The sequence below is a fragment of the Paramisgurnus dabryanus genome, chromosome 12 (assembly GCF_030506205.2).
Source record: "Paramisgurnus dabryanus chromosome 12, PD_genome_1.1, whole genome shotgun sequence".
NCBI lineage: Eukaryota > Metazoa > Chordata > Actinopteri > Cypriniformes > Cobitidae > Paramisgurnus > Paramisgurnus dabryanus.
The window spans coordinates 2,745,612-2,768,282 of NC_133348.1; the positions used below are offsets into that span (position 1 = coordinate 2,745,612).

The 22,671-nt window shown below is 37.3% G+C and overlaps 1 protein-coding gene across 2 annotated transcripts in view; it reads left to right on the plus strand.

Moving 5' to 3' along the window:
• The first annotated feature begins 9,503 nt into the window (after positions 1-9,503).
• Positions 9,504-22,671, plus strand: part of galnt14 (UDP-N-acetyl-alpha-D-galactosamine:polypeptide N-acetylgalactosaminyltransferase 14 (GalNAc-T14)) — a 49,754-nt gene continuing 36,586 nt past the window's right edge. The window contains exons 1-2 of one of the 2 annotated variants that reach the window (XM_073816337.1): positions 9,504-9,579; positions 16,383-16,552. Coding sequence is in view for 1 of the 2 variants with exons in the window: in XM_065256165.2 (XP_065112237.1) it covers positions 10,668-10,802; positions 16,383-16,552 (305 nt within the window). In the remaining variant the exon portion in view is untranslated. Of the gene's footprint in view, positions 9,580-10,409; positions 10,803-16,382; positions 16,553-22,671 lie in introns of those variants that run through there. The other variant, XM_065256165.2, reaches the window with a different exon arrangement.

Consider the following 22,671-nt stretch of genomic DNA (forward strand, 5'->3'; position numbering starts at 1 on the left):
TGCTCCATCCACGACACTGATCGGTCTCATGTCCTTACAAATGAACGAAATTAATTTCTCCGTTATGACCTCTTGTTGTGTTGCAGACAAATAGCTTGTGGCGGGCGATGCAAAGTGTTAAGACGTGACTGTTTAGCTGGAGTTCCACACATTGTGGTCTTGTACACACTGCAAACTTTCAGGAGTGACAACCGCATTTAAATGTGAAAATATGATGATTGCCACGGAGATAACCATAGCAACGGTCTGCCGTCTCACATGCTTATCACTCACAGCTTTGATGAAAATAGTTTAACAGCATTATGTTTTGCAATAAACCTCCGTCGTGTCGTTGTGTATTGTACGCATTTGTGAGGCTGCGCGCGCTCTTGCAGTGTTGCCAGGTCCTCGTCTTTTTTGTACTCACATACCATTTTAGCGCTTAACCGTTTATGGCTTTTGGCTCATGAAGCGATCAAGTTTTTGGTGTTGTTAAAATGTGACGGTGCCTGTCCCAATATTTTGATCTTTGAGGTAAAGTGTTTGGATTTATTTTGGTTTATTATTGGATTTTTCTTGTTCGCTGTTTTTTTTAGTGCAAGATCTGGCAACACTAGTCAGCAAACGCTTGCTTGTGCCTCTGTCATTCTTTGTACCGCGCATACAGAAGACTTTTCCCCCTTGTAATAATTTATTTCTTCAGAAGAGAGACCTGTCATGTCCATGATGCACGTTTAAACACTTCATTAACTAGTTGTTCATTTTGGTTATGTAGGCTACACACTATGCAAAGTTTCTGTAAACGCGGTTGTCACTGCACTGCGGTTGTAGAATGCGATTGTCAGTCCCGTAAATTACTTTCAATTTCTGCCATCTTTCATGCAAGACACGTCAACTTTTAACAGTGACAGACAGTGTGACTACTGTGACCTGTTCCTGAACCAGGCGCATTACTGCGCCCACTTACAAAGCAGACAGCCACGCCTCTACTACCGCGGGCTTTAAAAAAAAAAAAATGTATTCGAATATTAATTTTCATATTCGAAATTCGTTTTTTTTTACTATTCAAATATATATTCGAATTTAGAATATTCGTTGACAGCCCTATCTCTGCTTAGTACTTGTCAATGACTGCCAGTAAATTACTGTGGAAAAAAATCACAGTAGTTACCTGGCAGCCATTGACAATAGTAATTTACTGTAGAAAAGAAATCACAGTAGTTAACTGGCAGCCATTGACAAGTAACTTACTGTGGAAAAGAAATCACAGTATTTAACTGGCAGCCATTGACAAGTAACTTACTGTACGGAAAAATCACAGTAGTTAACTGGCAGCAATTGACAAGTAACTTACTGTACGGAAAAATCACAGTAGTTAACTGGCAGCAATTGACAAGTAACTTACTGTACGGAAAAATCACAGTAGTTAACTGGCAGCAATTGACAAGTAACTTACTGTACGGAAAAATCACAGTAGTTAACTGGCAGCCATTGACAAGTAACTTACAGTACGGCAAAATCACAGTATTTAACTGGCAGCAATTGACAAGTAACTTACTATAGAAAAAAAACACAGTAGTTAACTGGCAGCAATTGACAAGTAACTTACTGTGCTTTTTCTAAAGTAAGTTACTTGTCAATTGCTGCCAGTTAATTACTGTGAATTTCACAATATGTTTTTTACAGTGTAATTCCAAATGCTATCTCACAACCCCAGGACTTGCGATGTTATGGCATCAAATAACGTGAGTTTTCGTCAGTCAGATGAGCTGGGGATGATTCAAAGTGAGCGTGTGATAAAGTAATGCTCTGACAAAAGCATGACACACATGGAGTGGATTCATACCAAGTTATGTTCTATTTCTAGTGAATGGCAACTGTAATTGATTCAATGCCTGGAGACTCATGCAACAGCTCAGATGTACACTAAAGTCCATCAACCGTATTATTCCTCTTCCACATTGCTTTGTGAAGAACCAATCATCTTTTAGCATCAGACTCTCTTATTTGATACTCAACTCTCATCTTCCTATCTCTCATTTTGTCTTATTATTAAAAAGCTATATACACGGTCACAAAAAATTATCCCTAGCTGTCATTGGGGCAGTTCCCTTTAACGGGACACTACACTTTTTTGAATATATGCTTATTTTCCAGCTCCCCTAGAGTTAAACATTTGATTTTTACCATTTTGGAATCCATTCAGCTGATCTCCGGGTCTGGCGGTATCACTTTTAGCATAGCTTAGCATAATCCATTGAATCATTGATTAGACCATTAGCATCGTGCTCAAAAATAACCAAAGAGTTTCGATATTTTTCCTATTTAAATCATGACTCTTCTGTAGTTACATCACGTACTAAGACATTACGTGATATGACACACTGCCTAAAAATAGTCCTCTTGGTTAGTTTCAATAGCAGGGGACTATTTTCGGGCACTGTGTAACATCACTGCGGCTCCTGCAGCCATGTTACAGCAGCAAAGTCCTTGATTATTACACGAGAATGAGAGTATAGTTCCCAACCATATCTGTCTAGAAAATCGCAACTTTAAATTTTCCGTCTGTCTTAGTAAACGATGTAACTACAGAAGAATCAAGTTTTAAATAGGAAAAATATCGAAACTCTTTGGTTATTTTTTAGCACGATGCTAATGGTCTAATCAGATTCAATGGATTATGCTAAGCTATGCTAAAAGTGGTAGCGAGAGACCCAGAGATCTGCTGAATGGATTCCAAAACGGTAAAAATCTAATATTTAACTCTAGGGGAGCTGAAAAATTAGCATATTTTCAAAAAAGTGTCCCTTTAAATGGGAAATATCATGAAAATCTGACTTTTTGTGCATGTTTAAGTGCAATAATTGGGTCACTTAGAAAATGTGTAACAGAACAACCCAGTAACTAACTTAAGTCAACCGCCGTTGCAACATGATCTCACAAAGTAAATGTTTTGCTCATTTTTCCATGGCATTCTCACGGATCTCCGCATATTTCACGGATTGGTTACTCAACTGCTTTTTCCTATTTTCAAACCATTGTCGCTTCGGTTTAGGGTTAGATTTGGTGTTTGCGTTAGTATTTCACTTTAAGTATTGGTTTATACTATTTTTTCTGATGTATTCTTCTATATTTTCTAAACTTTAATCAATTGTCGCCTGGCGTTGGGGTTAGAGTTGGGTTTGGGTAGGGATGTCATTTTATGTAAATCTAACTCTAAACCGAAGCGACAATGGTAAGAAAATAGGACAAAACAGTTGAGTAACCAATCCGTGAGAATGCCATGGAAAAGAAAGTCCGTGGCAGGGCCACGGAAATATGCAGAGATCCGTGAGAATGCCACGGAAAAATGAGCAAAAAATTCCGTGACTATGTCACAGAAATTCGTGAGGCACTATCCAACCACAGCACTGCAATTTAGTGCAGAGATAAACTCATTTGCATTTAACAGGACACACCCAAAATGGCACATTTTTGCTCACACCAACAAAGTGGCAATTTTAACATGCTTTAATAAATTATCTGCTATTTTGAGCAAATATTTTACATATGTATTCTGGGGACACCATAGTTTTAATTGACATCTTAAAAAAGTCAAGTTAAAAAATGTCCCCTTTAAAAGGTTCTAATACTGTATGTGCCATTTACCAATATCTTTGAGGTACTAATGTGCACTCTTTGGCATACCAACAGGTGCCTCTGATGTACTATTATGAACCTTTTGGGTGCAAAGATGTACTTTTTGAAATGGTACAGCCACAGTGACAGCGGTTTGGTGATGGTCTAGCTTGTGTTTGCTGGTCAACCAGTATGGCTTTTCTGTCAAAGCCGGTTTACCAAGTGAGTCTTTCTGTTAAAAAGCCTTAAAAAGCTGTGAAAATAACATGCTTAGCTGGTGTTTCTAGCATCAAAATCTTGCTTATCAAATTATGCTTAATTCCTAGCTAATGTACTTTCCCAGAACTTTTGCGAACCAACTCGGACCCAGACCTCCTTTGGTTAAACGATAAACCGTAATCAGACAGGATTTGGTGCACATTTAGCCCTCCGATTTTATAGATCTGTCCATGGATGATTTTATCCCCTGAGGCCGATTCTTACGAGCTCACTTACTCAGCCTGACAGAAAGCAATGTTGGAACAGCATGATAGAAAACGGCCATGGTTTCACCCCACCAGTAAAGAAAAAGAATCACAATTTAGTTTTATATCTTAACAACCACTGGGCATATTTTCTTAGAGTGCTCATTAATATTTCTTGCATGTGAATTGAATTAAATTTACATTATAACCTCGATAAAATTCTTAATTTCTCATTGATTGCAATGTTGCATGCTGTTGGTTTGAAAATAACCATTTTGAACATTTACATGCTTGGCAGAAACTTTTCTTTAGCGTGACTTACAGTGCATTTAATGTGTGCGTTATTACATTGTGTGTTCCCTGGGAATTGAACCCTTGAACTTGCCATTGCTTGTGTAAGGCTGTACCATCCATCCATCCATTCTGAAAGCTGCTTGTCGCCAGAGGTTTGCCGCAGGCTGTACAAGTATATTATGTATATTATAACAATGCATTTTCATTAAAGAACATTTAATTCATTCTCTAAAGAAAAAACATTCTAAAAAGGTGCTAAATAGCACCGTAATCTTGAATCATACACCTATTTAGGTTGAAACAACCAAGCATGGGTTAAATTACAACCCAGCGGCTGGGCTCGTCTCTTTTTGACCCAACGCTGAGTGTAGGGGAACCACGTTAAGTGCTATAGAACCATAAATGGTGCCATAGTCATGCATGGTTCTACATAGGTGCTATTTCTATGAAGCTTTTGAAGGTAAGGTTCTCATTTAAGTGTGTTTATATGTTTTGGATCACCTTGTTAAACAAGATAGCCTGTTGAAATCATTTAAATTTAGTCATTGCAGTATTATTCAGTGAGTGAAACTGTTTCTCATACAGCTATACCTGCTTTCTTGATCTTTGCCGAATATGTGGGAAACGGGGGCTTGAAAGCCTCCCATCTTCCCCACTGGCAGCTCCTCCATTACTTACAAAGTGCCTCATCTCTCTCCACTGAGAGTGGGTGTACTGTGCTTCTTCTGATTAATGACTGTGCCATTCCAGCTCAATTTATTATCATACATTTCACCGTGCTATAGAATCCGCACATTCACACTATATGGAGGTATTAACACTGTGCCATGGAACTTGACATTATGATAGTGAAAATTATAAGAACTTATTTGTCTGCCATTTGAGACAAATCCATTATGTTTGCTTGAATAATAGCAGAGATGAAACCAAGAAGCAACCTTCTGCTCTTTCAATTGCACACATGTAATAATTAAAAGAGTATTACATAAATATTACAGAATTGTTTTAGTCTACTTACAAATGCAACCTTAAAGTGTTACGCCATTTTTACATGTTGTTATAAAACCCATTTGCTGTGAACTCATTGAACACAGCAATTGAACAGACTCTAAGCATAAGTGTTTACATTTTAGAAGTAAAAGGTTAAAAATAGAGAAAATCTGTCATTTATAATATCTTATTTCATAACAAGAAATTATAAAACGGTGATATATGAATAGGAATATTCATTTCAACCTGTTAAAAACTGCTGCAGAATTATTGAGTCATTGAGTTCACAGCAAATGGGTTTTATAACAACATGAGTTGAGTAAATACTGGCATATTGTAGGTTGACACTTTAAGGTTGTATTTGTTAATGTTAGTTACTGCATAGCTGGCATGAACTAACAATTAACAATACTTCTACAACATTTATTTTTTTATTCTTAGACCAGTTAATGCACAATAATATGAACACTTATTGCCATTAACTAACATTAATTAATGTTAATATATTCTGAAAAAAGTATATTGCTCATTGTTAGCTAATGCATTTACTAATGTTTATTTACTAATTAACTTTATTTTAGCTAATGCATTTGTTATGTTAACAAACACAACCTTATAGTGTTACCAAAATACAAGAAATGGGAAAAAAATATATATTTTTTTCTAGTGAGTGAAATAATAAAAACTTTTGTCTGGGAAATAAGTATGGGACTCCATCAACATTTATTTCAGTACATATATTTTCAATGAGGTTTTCACCAGACGCAGTGTTAACTGAAGAAATCCACAAATATAAAGAATTCACAACATAGAAGTCCATAAATAAATGTGCAATAAAGTTGTATGACACAGGAAAAAAGTGTTGAACACGTAAACTAAAATGTATTTAATTTTGTATTTATTTATTTTTTTGTATGACAGCTTCAAGACGGTTCCTTTATGAAGAAATTAATCGTTAATAATTAATTAACCTTATCTTTAGCTCAAATGTTCAATTGGATTCAATTCAGGTGATTGATTGGGCTATTCTAACACCTTTGAAACCAATTAAGAGTTTCCTTGCTGTATGCTTTGGATCATTGTCCTGCTGGAAGGTCTGGAACCACGTCTCATCTTCATCATCCTGGTGGATGGCAGCAGATTCTTCTCAAGAATCTCCCGGTAAAAGGCGAAACCATTCATCATTTCTTCAATTAGATGAAGTCTGCCAGTAACGTTCACTGAAAACAGCCCCACATCATGATGCTTCACTGTCTTTACTTCCAAAATTCACTGCTGGGATAGTGATGATGTGCAGTGCCATTTCTTCTCCAAACATGGTGTGTAGCGTGACAGCCAAAAAGCTCAATTTGGCTCTTATCTGACCAGACAAAATTCTCCCCGTTTTTCAGCTTCTCTAAATGAGTTGCAGCAAACTTTTGTCAGAAATATTGCAAGAAGCTGCTGTGCATGGCCGGTTGATGAGTGATGTTGCATCCACTTGTGGATAATGGCCCCAATGGGGTGATTCTCACAAAATCCATTTTTTTTTTGCACATATAAGATTAATATCTGAACTTACTATAACCATTAATTTTTAGATAATTTAAAAAATATTTCCTATAGAATTATTTAAATTTTTTAGATTATCATGATCAAAAATTATCATTACCGCAACATGATATTACATGAAATATATGCATTTACAAACGCATATTTTGGTAATGAGAACTAAAAAGTTGTCTAGGTATTATGACAAACAAAATTGCAACTTTTATCTGGAGTGCTGGTAGCCATCTTCAGTGTCACATTCAATTATGCCCCTTCCAACAAATATATTTTGAAAATGTTAGTTCGTTGAGGACTTAAACAATGATTGAAAATTGTTGCGGAGGATGAGAAAATTGGTCTTGGACACATTTATATTCCTTAATATTGTCTCTACATTTACCAATGATCACCAAATACCACATGTTTCTTTACTGTAAATGTTTATAGTATAATATGCATTGAAGCTTTTTATTTTTTAGATTTTTTAATTATACATATTTCCATGTCAAAGAACACAAATCCAGTCATGGACACATTGCGAAATGAAAATGTTCCCATTAAATGTGTAAAAAAAGAACAAAATTGGTTTTTTATGATGTCATTTGAAATCATGTGCAAAATCGTACATGAAGAGATGTTTATAACTGTATGCTTATTATTTTGATACTCTTACTTTGCATTTACTATTTTTATCAAAATGTTCCATGACACATCATGCATGTGTCTAATTTCACTCCAAATGGGGCTTACAGGAAGATTCAGAAGTATTAAAATACATCTGTATCGGATTGCATCAACAAGGTTGCGATGCTCTTTGCTTTTACCCATCATGAGTTGTTTCTTGTGTGACACCTTGGTAATAAAAAGCCTTTTTATAGCTCATCAATTTACTAACCCAGCTGATAATAATTTGGACAGAAAGGAAATATAATTTCTTTCGAAATACTTATGGATTTCAGCTGGTTCCTTGCCTTGGTGATTAGCTTTTTCTTACCGTGTTCAATACTTTTTACCTGTGTCATTTAACTTTATTGCACATAATGTTGTGCATTCTATATATTTATGGATTTCTTTATATATATTAAGCTTTAAGCACAAAAAAGAAAATTTTTCCTTAGAAATACAGATTCTCACTTCCAGAAAATAAGCATAAAAGTTAAAAATAGAGAAAATCTGTGACTTTACTAATTGTTGGATCTCTGACTAGCTTGCAGACAGATTGTGATGGTGTGAAAGCACGTCCTTATTAAAGCTCTCCACACTCACTGTGTCTAAATAAACATGCTTCCACTCCTCACCCTTAGCCATTCATTCTGTTAAAGTCAGCTTTTTTGTGATCTTCACGGTTCGCCAGACAAGATTCATCTTGCACTTGTGGAATCTGACTTAGTCCTTGCTCTCACAGCACTGCCTCCGCTTTGCTTTTCCAGCAGTCAAAAAACTCAGTGCTGCTTCATCACTTGCCTTTCCTTTTTTTACTGTCTAGCTGTGATGTCACGTTCATTGCCAGGAACTGCAGCGTCTTTCCCCATTATTTCATTTTTGTGTTTTATTGTGCACTAGCTCAACTGCAGGCACTTGAAGGTCTAGCCATCCTTCTGTATATTATGCTCTCATGCATTGTTCTTCTTTTCACTCTCCTATTGGCTGCTTTTCGACCATCCGGTGTTATCGACCCATTAGACAAAGCAAAATGAAATTTCTAGCTATCTGCACCCTCTTAGTCTATTGTTTCCCTTTCAGTCACGCTAAGGTAATTCGTTTTCAGTGGCTGTTTCGCTCTCATTTCGCTCCTGGCTGATTGCCTTGTAGAACAGACCTGTCTATGTAACATTATCCTAGGTCTTTGCTCTTTACCTCTAATTTATCTGTCTAGTGAATGCCAGCATAACCGGTGCTTCTGACATATACACTGCCCTCTAAAAATACAGCATTCTTTTCAGCTTTTTGGTATGCTATTCAGTGAGCTTTTAAAACAAGGGTCTTTTTATAAATAAAGGAAAATGGACTACAAAATCAGATGCAGGTTATGGTGCTATCTTTCATATAATGATGCTGTCGAGCTCCAAACAGAACAAAAGTGGCATACAATAAGCATTTTTTTAAATAAAGCTTCTAAGTATTGTAGATGGCATGGTTTGTAATACTTCATACACACCTTTCCAAGATTTTGGTACAGGAAGTACAAGCTTGTTTTTCCAGTCTGCGCTTATCAAGATGCTGTGGACGCCATCAACAGAATCATAAATCCATATAAGCCAACCGATCGTAAATCCCCCACCTCATCACAATCATATTTCCCATAAGTACCATAAGATGGTTTTGTTTTTGCCATCAGTATCAGACACAGGTTTTAAGTTGGTAAGATGAGGGATTGACTGCAAAATAGAGAAACAAACAATATGTGCATGGTTCTCTGTAGAGAGCACAAGCTGAGCTTGCGTACCATGAACATGTTTCACTATGCTATAGCGAATATGCTGAATTTAAGAGTGGGTAGCATAACTAACAGAGCTTTTCAGGTTTCTGTGAAAATATTCCTTCAGCTGCATATTCAACCTTTGGCATATGGCATAAGAGCTAATTAGAAGTATGCTAATGTGCTCCCTCAGGCCCAGAAACTGAAGAGGAATCCGACTATGTGCTTTGATATATCTGTCATGCTTCAGTAGACACTAACAAGAATGACTTCGACACACTACAGGTACTTCAGTTCATACAGTTCTATATTGCTTAATTTTGTTCTTTACAGGTAGTCTCATTCCCTGTCCCCCTTTTGTTTTTTGTTTTGCTTTAGTGAATTATAAAGATGCTTGCAATGGCACAGCAATAAGAAAAATATATAGTATTATTAATGCTGTGGTATTTTTACAGTGTATTTCAGAAATCCCCCATGCTGCATAAAAACGAAACAAACTGTTGGTCCATGTCGGTCAGAAAGCCCTTTTCTTTTTCTGTTCTTGATCTCAAAGGTCTGGTTACACTTGAACTTGCACTGAACCTTGTGTTCAGATTTTTTAAATGGTTCATTTCTGATCTACACTCATAAAAGATTGCAAAAATAGTATTTTTTTGAGCTGTATGGTTCCATAAAGAACCGTTAAATCCACAAAAACTCTGACGTAGAACTAGAAGGTTCCCTGGAGAACCAAAAATGCGGAACCCCTTTAAAACGTGTATTATTAAGAGAGCACCCATTATTTAGGAAACTAAACACTTGAGATACCCGTTAAAACCCACAGATTTTCACAAGGTGAAAAATATTAATATTAAATTGTTTAACTTCTGATCTACCCTTCAGAAACTTAAGACTTGAGAAACCTGTTAAAATTTAAAGATTTTAAATATTTATATCTGGTCATGATTAAAAAAAACAATCACTTAAGAAAAGTGTTTCATATTTGCGAATAGGCAAGTTTTCACACTGACATTTTCAAAGTAAGCACAAACCCATACGTGTATGTCCATCTCACAGATAACGGAGAGGAACTCGGGCGCGTCCATATAAGCGCGTTTCCGCGGTAGGTGGTGCTAAACTCATTCACATTTTGTCGGTAGCTCAGCGGGTGTACGGGATGATATTAATCGCGCTGGACGGTGTCCAGCGTCACTCGCGGTCTCAGCAAGTCAGCGCGCCGAGCGCGAGAGCAACAATCTCATTCCTGGATATTAGGCACGAGGGGCAGTGCGCGAGCGCGGCGCGCGGGGACAGTTCGCCGTCGCTGACAGAGGAGCGCGCGAGTGCTTTTCAAACTGACGGAGGGAACATGAACCGTTAACCACCGTTTGACAATGAAGAGGCTTTCTCGAAAGCTCACTTTGGCTCTCGCGGCACTGTTTTGGATAGCCGCTTTACTCTATTTCATATTGCTGAATAGTCGGAAAATATTACCTGACCAAAGAAACGAAGAGCCGCAAGTAAAAGAGGTGAGTGAGGCACCTGGGTGATTGTTAGTGCAAATAGAGAACGAGAAGGAAGGGTATTGTACATCCTCTTATGCGAGATTTTACGTGTTTTATTGTTTTTATGACTTGTTGTCACGTAATAATAATTTCTCGTTTTGTCTTTTCTGAGAGACCATTTAGACGCACGAGGCCATAATAAATTTGCATAACGGTCTTATTTTGTAGTCATCGTGTGTCTAAAAAGTGTAAAACATTGTATTGTAGTAAGTTAATTTGATTTCTCTCTCAACTTGAACTTAATCTGAGGGATAAACGTAGCATACCTGTCCCAGATGACAGAGACGAAGTAACAATCCTGTCAATCCTTAACGCGTTTCTTTTTTCACCTCAATTATCTCCTAGGTAAACCTATTCAATATTAAATGTCTTATTAAGATGGAGACTTTGTGAGATTTAAGTTAACACACAGTATTACTACTGAAGACCTGGTGATTTTTTCTTGGAGGCACCGATCAATAAATCATTTCATGTTGGAAAGTCACTATTGTCCAATATCTGTATTGACCAACAAAGTAACGGGAACATTAGGTCAAGGATATTAAAAAAATCCAATAAAGTTAAGGGATGACCATATCTGTTGCAAAAATTGATCAAGTTGCCTTATTTATGCCTGTAGGTAGGTTCAGTGAAGTCCTGTAAGTATCTGCCAAAGTCAGTTTTTCATTTAAACAGCTGCTGGTATGACAACAGAGTATGAGGGTAATGGGGTATGAAACGTGATATATGGCACACAACACTAAGCAACACTACCGGACCAGAAATGTAAATGTTAAAAAAATGTAATGCGAAAACACATAATCTGAATTTAATCTTTTTATTTTATATGACTGGATTTGAAGAAATGCTTAAAAAAATGCACTCTTTATTAGATTTACTTTATAAGGTTTAATCCTATTTTTTTTTCTTTATGTATATAAAACACCAAAAGAAAGTAAACAGTTGTAAAAAATTGCATCATGATTTTATTTCCCAACACTCCCCCCATAAATACGACTAAGCTCTGGGAGAGAAATATCTACTTTAGTATTCTATGTTGAACATCATGTTTTCAATTTGCTTTTTGCTGCGATATCTATTTTCTGTAACAACCCTGACAGGGAAGGCCGGACCTGTGATAGCTGTTATTGGTGAGGAGGAATATGAAACAGGGCTGCTGCCGAGGTGAACGCGATGTGTGTCACCGTGGCCAGTGTGTTCGAAACCATTTATCAAACAGTGGTGACATCTCACTCAGATTTCGACGGCAAGATACTCCCCTATCAGCAGAGTGATGCATTATCTTTATAATGGCAAGGGAGGACTGAGATATCACCCATGACATCTGCTATTACCATGATTCATGGCAGATGTGTCCCACAATACAGATTACACAAGCAGACAGTGTTGTGGGTTATATCCTTGGTGGCTTTGTGTCACTGGCGTTGCAGCGGTAGACTGGGCAGATGGAGTTTGATTTACTCATCATTTGCAGGCACATGATTTCTGACAGCGCTTTTGAGTGAATCATTTTATTGCAATACCACGAACCAATTTAACAGTCGTGCACGAGCAGACGGTGTTTTCAAAAAGTAGGATTTCGTAAGGCCTCGTGAAAGTTTGTCTGCATGGTCGTGTATATGTGTGGTTTTGTGCATTGCAGGAGGGCAGAGGCTTTGGTTATAAAAAGGACACACACAACCACACATACGCACTCATACAGACGACAGGACAGGGAGGATCCAATTACCACTTCCTCAGTCTGTCTACCTCCTCTCATTAGAAGGCTGAGCTCTGTGGGAGCTGGGGAAACACTGAGCCCAAAACGTGGCACAGCTCAAATGCCCTGATCAGTGAGTGTGGAGCATCAAGGAGCTAATGATTTCAGCAGGGAGTGAGGGGGTGCGTTTGCAATCTCTGCCTTTTGATGGGGAATCGCATAAAAATTGTGTTAGGCAGATAGGAAATTTGACACATCGATTCAGAACCTGTCATCTTTATTTCCATTCGCTAATTAAATTCTGTTTCTGTTGCGGAGTATGATTAATAATTGAAAGAGTTTGTATGATCAGTGAATCATCACCAGTTCAAAGTGTCGGGATTAACAATGATATTTCGTATGCATCGTCATCTTTTGTCTTTTTAAACATTAGCTCAGATTGTAGGACGCTTATGTCACTTTACCAACTCAAAATGGATAAAGAAGAACATACATTTATTTATTATTTGTTACCAGAACTTTCATATCTGTTTCAGTATCATCCTGAAATTCAGTGTCAGACAGGAACTAGCAATTAAAAAAAATCACTAATATTTTCTGACACGGATACGTCTCGGAAACCCTATTATGTTTGTACGTTGGCAAGCTGAATTGAAAGCCCAGCCATTATCATGCTAAGCAGTCTAAAGAAATAGACATGTGCAATTACCCACCTCTATTACTTGCTGTAAAGATGCTGTTGCAGCTGTTGTAAAGCAACGGGCCGTGACATCCCGACCACACACGCAATACTGTGAAAGAGTGTTCGAGCTAATGGTTGAATTTTTAACTTGGTCTGTTTACAATGCCCGAAGTCCACTCACTTCAGAATTACAAGTTAATTGCTCAATATGTTGTTATATTACAAAATCGAATTTATTTTGGCCTGCAAATGGGAACTTTGGATAAAAGCATTTGCCAAATGCTTAAGTGACTTACAGTGCATGCAAGGTGCGTTGTATTAGTGTGTGTGTTGCTGTGTTCCCTAAGGATTGAACCCATGAGCTTTGTGCTGGTAACACAGCATTTTACCAGTTGAGCTAAGGAACACTGATTGGTTTACAGTGCATTGCGGACTATCCACACTATTCGTACGCCCCATGATAACTTGCACGAATTTTGGGCTCGACTTCCGGTGCGTACTGTCACTGAACCGTTTTCCATGATGATTACGGTCATAATTTCATGTATGAGCCAGTGTGAGGATGAAATTAAGAAGTGTCCTAATACATAATATGAACATATATTCATCATTCATCGTTTCATGTTGTTCCTCGGGGGTGACGGGTCTTCAATGCGCAAATATAAAAGCAAAGAGACATATCCGTATCTCTACAGTGGGACAGTCAGTCGAGTTTTTAATAAATGGAATATACAGAGACTTCTTGTTTTAACCTTTTCAGGTGATGGTTTAAAATGTCCCTCTGGTGTGAGTTTTTTTAAACGGCAATTTTTAATCGACTTGTTTGAGTTTTTATGGCGACACATCAAGCTTCACGCGATCCGACAGCAGCAGTAACTTATGCTTCTCATTCAACACATTTTAAGTTATTTAAACAAACCATAATAAACATATCAAACTACTATTACATGTTTTCAGTATTGTTTTTGTTTTATGGAAATATTATTATGCAGTAGATAAGACATGAGCTTATGAAATTATTTGCTTATTTTTTTTTTTAATCATTTAAAACATAACAAAAGTATGCAAACACATAACAAAGTATTATAAACATTAACTAATAAGCAGTTTATGTCATATATATTCCGTACTGTAATGCTTTTTTTGTAATAATATATAGTAGCAGAATAAATAAACCAGCTAAATCAGCATATTTTATCAGCATAATATTAGTTGTTTATTGTTGTATTTATTGTTCACTGTGAGTTTCTATGAAAGGTTTTACTGGATGGATGTGTGGATACAGTTAATAGATGCACAAGCGCCACATACACATTTAGTTCTTGTGAGTGTATTATGGTTAAAACCATAATGGTTATGGATTTCATAATAAGCATTAAAATGGCAGTCAAAACGGCAGACTCGTATCCCTCGCAATAGGACTACCATTAGCTGTAGTGACTCACCGGAAGTTTTACTCATATGAGCTCAAAGATGGCCCGCATTTATTAATATGTATGTTCCCTCTGACAGTGGTTTCCAAACCTTTTTGTCCCCCCCTAGTTACCCACAACAATATTTGAAGCCCACCCAGTCACTAAATTTTTTCCATATAAAATTAACTTGAGCTTGGAATGACAACACAGATGTATATGCTTGCTTTGTTGATTTTTTAAATAATTTTAAGTAATCTTGAGGACCCCTTGGAAATTTGCTGAGGCCCCCCTGTGTGCCCCGACCCCCTGGTTGGGAAACACTGCTCTAGGACTCGAAACAGTGCTTTACCAATTGAGCTATGTAAACAGTAGTATATCTTAAGTTGTGGCTAATAACTATATATTGTGGGAAATCCAAGAAATGTATGGGTGTTAATCATTCAATTAGACTATTTTAATTATACTCTCACATTTTGATTCCACCGAATAAAGGCACATACTATATACATATTCTTCACACTCCTTTAGTCAATATTCCACCTAATTAGCTTTACCCCTAAATGTGCAACCAACAGTCCCGCGGATAGGTTAATGATTTACGATGTATTTCTTCATATTGACAACCTGCTCTGTTGTTCTCTGCAAAAATGCAAAAGCTAGTAGTCTCTATTTCCATAGAGAGCGCTTGCCGCATTAGGCAATGCAGAGGAGAAGGGTGCATCATCATCAGTCAGCATTCATACAGGCGTCTGGGGAGAAACTAGCAACCTGCTGGAATGGGTAATCACCAGCTCCAACTATAACCAACAGCCTCCAGCCCCCTTAATGGTCTAACATCAGCAAAAAAGCGCAAGAAAATAATAAGTGGGAAAACATGGAAACTCTCAAGCTGCTGTCGGTGCAGAATGTGAAGGTTTATTAAATTATGATTGATATGGTCTTATAGGTTTCAAAACGTGGCATGTTCAACCCACAGTATTTGTGACTGCAGCTCATGTTTAAGGTGTGATGGTGCTGCCAAACACTGAAATATTAATAACTTTTCTAATGATAAATGGGAATATTGCCTACAGCGACTGTATTTACTTTCCAAACTCATTTCAGCTATGCCACTTTCAACCTAATGAACAGTTTCACTAGAAAGGCTTGGGTTTCATAGTTGATATTGTTTCTTGTTAGAGAGATTGTTGGTTTAATAAATGATGCTAGACTGAATTGTCTTCTTAGTTGCTTGTAAACCTGTTTGTTTCTGGCTGTATGTAATCTAACACCTTGTAATGTAAGTACAAACAGTCAGATTTAAGTCTTACAAGCCTCAAGTACACAACACAAATAATAATAATTTTTGGTTTATTTCTAGTTCAAACAATTCAGTATGAGAGTAATAAGACTGATTCAAACCTTAAACAGTTCCCTGGTGCTGTTTTGTTGTTTCTTCAAGCAAAACCATAGAAATATGTTTGTCTTTTATTGTCTGGTAATGTTTCACAACACTCATCAAATTCATTTCACACTGCAAATTCACAGCCTAGCTAAAAATTTCCTTTGCTGTAGCAGAGTAAATTTAGTGCTGGGATGACTATCTTTGTATGACTTTCTGTCTGCATCAGTGCAAAAAACATCTTGAAAATCTGTTGGTTTTCAGGCGTACTTTGACCTTCAGTATTTTAGTAAATTGGAAAAAAATGAATAGCTGAATAATTACACAATATCTCAGATCTTAATTGCTGTGTTTCATTTTCATCCAGATTTCAGATGCTGAGTGGGATGACCTGCTGGAAGATTTTGAAGAGAAAAGCTACCTCAATGCTCACCGATGGAAGCCGGGCCAAGACCCCTACAGTCTGTATGCCTTCAATCAAAGAGAGAGTGAGAGAATCCCAAGCAACAGAGCACTAAGAGACACACGACATTATAGGTACAGCTTACAGTATGTTTAGTGACCTGCATATTATGTTCATACGGTTATTATTACATTATTGATGGATCTGTGAGTTCTTGAAGACTTCTAGAAATCTAAGAAAGGTGAGAATACTGAGATAAAAAGAGGAGAGATTAAATTTTATGAGCATCTCTTTTATAAATGATCCAAAGCCTAGAAGGTTCAGTGTGTTTGGCTGCCCAAAGGCCATACCTTGTTGGTCAATAATTGTTATGCGGCCCTCCTATCCTTCTGATAAATTCACAGTGAAATATACCTTACCAGTCCTTTGATGTGATCTCAGTTTTCCTAATTTGTGAGCAATAAAAGGTTTATATGTATATATACAGTACTGTGCAAAGGTCTTAGGCCACCATTACCACCTTAGTTTTTTTAGCAAAGTTTTAATGTCCATCCCTATTTATTTTCCACTCTTTTTTAAGATACAAACAGAAAATACAGGAAATATGTACACAAAATTAAAAACAAAACAATTTTCAGAACTAAATGTCTTTTTTATGCATCAGTCAGTATTTAGTGTGACATCTCTTGGCACGAAACACATCTTAAGCTTTTTGAGGAGACTGAAGTCCTGAAGTTATTCGATTAGAATTAGAAATTAGGATTTAATTTCATTTAGGTTTAAGAGATCCTGCAGCTGCCTGCTATTGCTCAAGTGGAAGGGAAGTTTACCCTAAATACTTCACACTTTTGCTTATACTTTATACAGTTTTTAATACTTTGTATACAAATTTTCTGGTTGTATTTTAATGAAGAGACTGAGAAATAATTATATATGATCACTATACAATTGCAAAAACCACAAATCTAATGGTAGCATGGTGGCCTAAGACTTTTGCAAAGTACTGTATGTATATAATATGTTGTTTATAGTATACAATGCCTGGGACATTAACTGTATAATATATAAACTAATACAACATAGATAGTTAAGTGTTGTTGCAAAAATAATATCAGATTTAAATTATAAGATTGCTTTTGAAACATGCTTTAATAATTGCATATGAGCTTTCTATGAGACAGCCGTCTGTGGTATTTGGCAGCTTTCAGTGGCTACATGACCTCATGGTATTAGTGGCTTATGAGTTCAGACAGGCTCCTGGCCACAAAACATTTCCAGCTTTTGCAGGACCGTGGGGGGGGGGGGTCGCTTACTACATCACTTGTTACATGTCATTGTACAGTAGTTTCACATTTGCCTGAAATCTTTCGGATTTGCACATGGTATTAACATTTGTCTCAGGTGATTGGAGACATGTTGTTTACAATTACAGATAACATTGTGATTGAATATATAATGTTTTTTACTATTGTAGATACATAATTTTTTATGTCAGTGTTATTGAATGTTGATACATGGTTTAAAGTGCCTTTGTGGTATGAGGATAACCAGTGTTAGTTTGGTGATGGTAGCATTTATAACTGATCTTAAAGTCCATGGTTAGTGATATTGAATATGAGTTTGTCAAACTGTGCTAAATTTTTACATGCTACAGCGAGAATGAATAAACGCTTGTGCGCAAACAGACAGTCACTCCACATAAAAACATTACGTTGTTTTTACGTTACGTTAATTTTAATGGATTACATTTTGAGACACAGTAGCGCAACTCTCTCTAAAGTTTACACATCAAGAGTTCTGATCTTTGAAGGGCATAGGGATAATCACATCTGACTGGAGCTGGACCGGACACACGCGCGTCTGTGCCATAGGTCTGTGCTTACAGAAAGCTGCTCACTTTAGCGCCTTTTTGTGGTTAAATTGTTTAAAATCACTTGAATGTTAACATTTGCAAGCCTTTGAAACACATGCAAATGGTAAACCTTCCCTACTTATATTTGCGTATTTATGCAAGCCGATCGTTGATCTGTACTGAGCTAGGGAACGAATTGAGACACAGGGATACTGAAATACGTCCACACTGCAGACATGTTGCTTCACAACATTTTGGCCGTATTGTTTTGGTGATAAAAGTCTTTAGGCCCAAAACGAAAATGCTCTTTTATTCGGTGTATTGCTAATACAAACACATATATGATGTAAACAAAAACTTTTATTCTGCAAATGATTAGTTGAGATTAGTTGTTATGCAGCCCTAAGGCCATGCTTGGTGTCTTGATGATGATGAAATGTGGAAAAACTGTTTAATTCAGTACTACACAGTTCTTTGTAACGTGTTTCAAATATGTTTAGAAATAATTCTCTGAAGTGACTTTACACAGACTTTCCTGTATACTGAATAATCCTGTAAACTGAATAATCCTTTATTTGCATTCCTTGTATAAACAAAAACTTTGATCATGGCAATATCAGCCCTAGACAAAGATTAACAATATCATGGTTTGAGTACTGCAAGCAAACCATAAAAAAATAACCACAATATAAATGTTAGTTTTGCCCATAGTATCTGCAAACATTATTGATTTCGGATAAAGAGGCTTTCTGTGTGTGTTTTGTTTTACCACTTACTCTGGTTTATTACATTATAGATCACATTTAAGTTAAGCTTATGATAGTAACAAATAACCTAGTTTGAAGTTAGAAAGCATCATACTTTAAGAACTTTTCTGAGAATTTTCGACAGATTTTATAACGTGCACCCGCAGACCCACTCTCGTCAACAGGGAAAATTATTGATGAATGTGCCATGTCAACCAAGACCTAACCATGGATTATTCTGAGCTGTGCAGTCTCCAAAAATAGGCAGGTTTATGAGAAATCATGCGGAGAGCTGATGGGGGCCTCTGTAGAGGTTCAGTATTATTCTCTATAAAATAATTCATGCAGGGCTGGGAGACAGTAGAGAGAATCTTCGATAAAAGGTGAGGAGGCGGCTCATTATGCAGACCCAGTGCTCTAAATGTCTCTCTCTCTCTCTCTCTCTCTCTCTTACAGTGTCGCCTGTTTTCTCCATCCCTTGTTTCTTCTTTCCTCTTACATGACTCAAATGCATTTGTAATTACAGTAGGAACACCGCGCTCATTGTTCATGCTGTTGACCAGTAGCGCAATATTGAAATTTCCTAGGAAATGCAATTAAAGTGCCAACGTTACCTCTCAATTAACTTAAGCTAAAATTGGACAGAGGATGACTTTGCTATGCCTGCACTGCTCGATTGTGGTTTTTGGACTTTAATATACATGCTCATTGCAAGCATTGGTAGTTTGCCAATTGAGTATATTTACTCACTAAACATAATCATGCCAGATTTATATGTTGTTCTTTAACGAGCTTCTGTTGGATCGTAACACATTTTTTTCTTAACTTATACCGCACAGACAGATTGGAGTGCATTAAGCTACATGTCACGGGTCATAGATCCACAGTGTAAATTTGCTCTCTTTTTACAAATTCCTCCAGGTGTCTTCAAGCAAGCTTAGTCATATCAAATGTGAGGAATGCAATAAGTTGAGCTGGCAGAGCATTCAGTCAAATGCAAAATGGGACTTTGACAGCCATCTGGTGCTAAACCATGGTCCTTTCACTTAGCCTGGTGCCCGAACCCCATTTTGCTGCAGAGAAAAGAGCCACCACCAGAGGAAATTAGCATGGACCTCAATTCAGAGGGACTTCCATTACTCAAGGGCTAATAACTGATAAGCGCAGGCTCCCCGGAGCTTTGCAAATGTTGTTCATTAGAGCTGCCATTTATCCAATTCAAAAAAAGGCTTCCCAGTCAGTGATAAAACACTGGGGGTGAATTACGGCACTAACTAAGATTGTTACTAAGGACTGTAGCTGGTAGGATTACAGAAACACCTTATTTTAACTTACAATGAAAAATGGCTGAGCAAACTAAATTGCAAACCTACAGAACAATGCTATACTTCATTTAACATTCAGGGTTCCCACGGGTTCTTGAAATCCTTGAAAGTTTGTGAATCTGGGGGAAAAATGCAAGGCCCTGAGAAGTTTTTGAAAATATACATACATAGATTCAGGTCATTAAAAGTGCTTGAATATATTTTATGCAAGAAGTTTTCTGGAAAAAAAATCCATATTATTCCCTGTGTAGTGTAGGATAATATCATAAAAATTCTAGACTTTTTAAGCACATGTGCTAAACTGTTCGCTTTAAATGCTTATGTCTTATGCATGCAATGTTGATTCATACCCAAATGCTTTTTTGCATTTGACAAATGAAAACTTGTCGGGTTACGTATGTAATGCTGTTTTCAGGCCAGCCGTGGTAGAGGCATCAAGAGCGAGTGATTTCAATGTTAAGTTAAAGTAAAGATGCGTTGACGCACGTCTGGAGGTTTCACGCCGCTAATGGCTCGAATAAAGCGTTGCCAAATGCGCAAGTTGAAAAATGTAACCAATCAGGAGCTTGCTCTAGTAGTGACGTGATTACAGGAAGCGAGTCGCTTATCCCCTCCCATGACGCAAATTTCCGCGTGAATGTCTCGATGAATAGAATTTCATGTGAGAATGAAGTGAGTAAACTCAAAATGTTCAAGCGGCATACTAATTTGACGCCTCAAATGCGGCTGGTGTGAACCAACGGTAACTGTTGTTCCCTGAGAAGGGAACGAGGCGCTGTGTCTCCCTTACCATACTTCCTGCGTCCCTGTAACTCCGTCTTTGGCAATATGTCAGATAGCCACATACTTCCTGGCTCCCGCGTCACCCTGACTTTGTCGTTAAGCCTCACCATTGGTTTTTAAGCCTCACCAATTTAATACATTCAGACGCACTTACCCCTGGAGGCGTCCCCAAAGTGTCACGGCAGTGATGAAGCGTGAGTTCCCTCAAAAGGGAACTGTAACAATTTATCTTTAAAGGTAACACAATGTTACCTTGCTCTCACTTGAAATGTGTCCCCACATTCAGTCCTTGAATTTGTGGTCATTGGACCTGGAAAGTCCTTGAAAGGTCCTTGAATTTGCTGAACATATTTATAACGGTAAATTTACACGGGGCGTAAGCGTTAACGCTTAACGGAAGGCTTGTCTGAAGCATGGCCAACAGCCAATCACTGTGGCCGCAACACAAGCTCCGGTCTTCCATAAACATAATTGGCTGGCTCTGCCTAGGTTATTTGCATAAGGCGATATGATTGGCTGACGCACGCGTTGCCGCTTGAAAAGTTGAGAAATGTTCAACTTCTGCAGCGAGCAACGGCACTAACGCAGCGCCGACGGATCCACAATTCAGTTCGCCAATGCTTGACGTCACCCATTTAAAGTGAATGGGAAGCGTCAACGCTTACGCCCTGTGTGAATGCGCCGTAAGTGTTTTAAAATACATATAATTAGGGGACCCCATGAAATAAATACTGAAAAAAGTGTGATAAGACCTATTTGAACATTCAAATCATTTTTATGCTTCCATCGATGTCCTCATTTTAACAGACAGACATTGTTGTAAATCTTTCTTAATTTCTTTATGGATGTTTTGTTATTTCTGGATGAAATGTTAATCTAAATCAGTTACATTTTAAGTTATGACTGCTCCACATTGAAATAGCCTGCCTTTCAATTGTGAAACTATGAATTTATAAATCAATACAGTCGTAGTAAGTCACTAGATCTCTGCAATCATAGGAAACCATTATGCTAAGCACTTACAGTATTTATATTTTTAACACTGCAAAGATACTGTCATTAACAGCAAATAGATTTAAGTTATTTTGGTGTCCATTACATAGCATGTTGTATGCCACTCAATATTTAAGTAGTCATTATCTATTCACACATCAGATGACATGCAAGCAATACCCGCCATTTCACCGCCTACTATAGACCCAAAATAGTCTGGTTTTGAATAACCCACTTCTAGCCAAAATAAACTGTGGTTACATGTTTTTGCCAAAATAACTTGTGAGATGTCTGTTATTCTATAATGTGAGCAAAATCAGTAGTAATTACATGGGGTTTGTTTATTTTAATTCCTTTATTTTTGGGCTGTGCAGACTTCTACATTTTTACTCAAAGCCCAAATTTTGCACTGTTTAGCTTAGACATCTGTGGTGTGTTTGGACAGCTATTAGACATCTTTTAAATGCCAGATTGCTTGCTGGGATCCTCCATCTTTCTACTTTATCATCAAATATACTATTTATTTTTTAAAGGGATATTCCTTCACTGTAGGT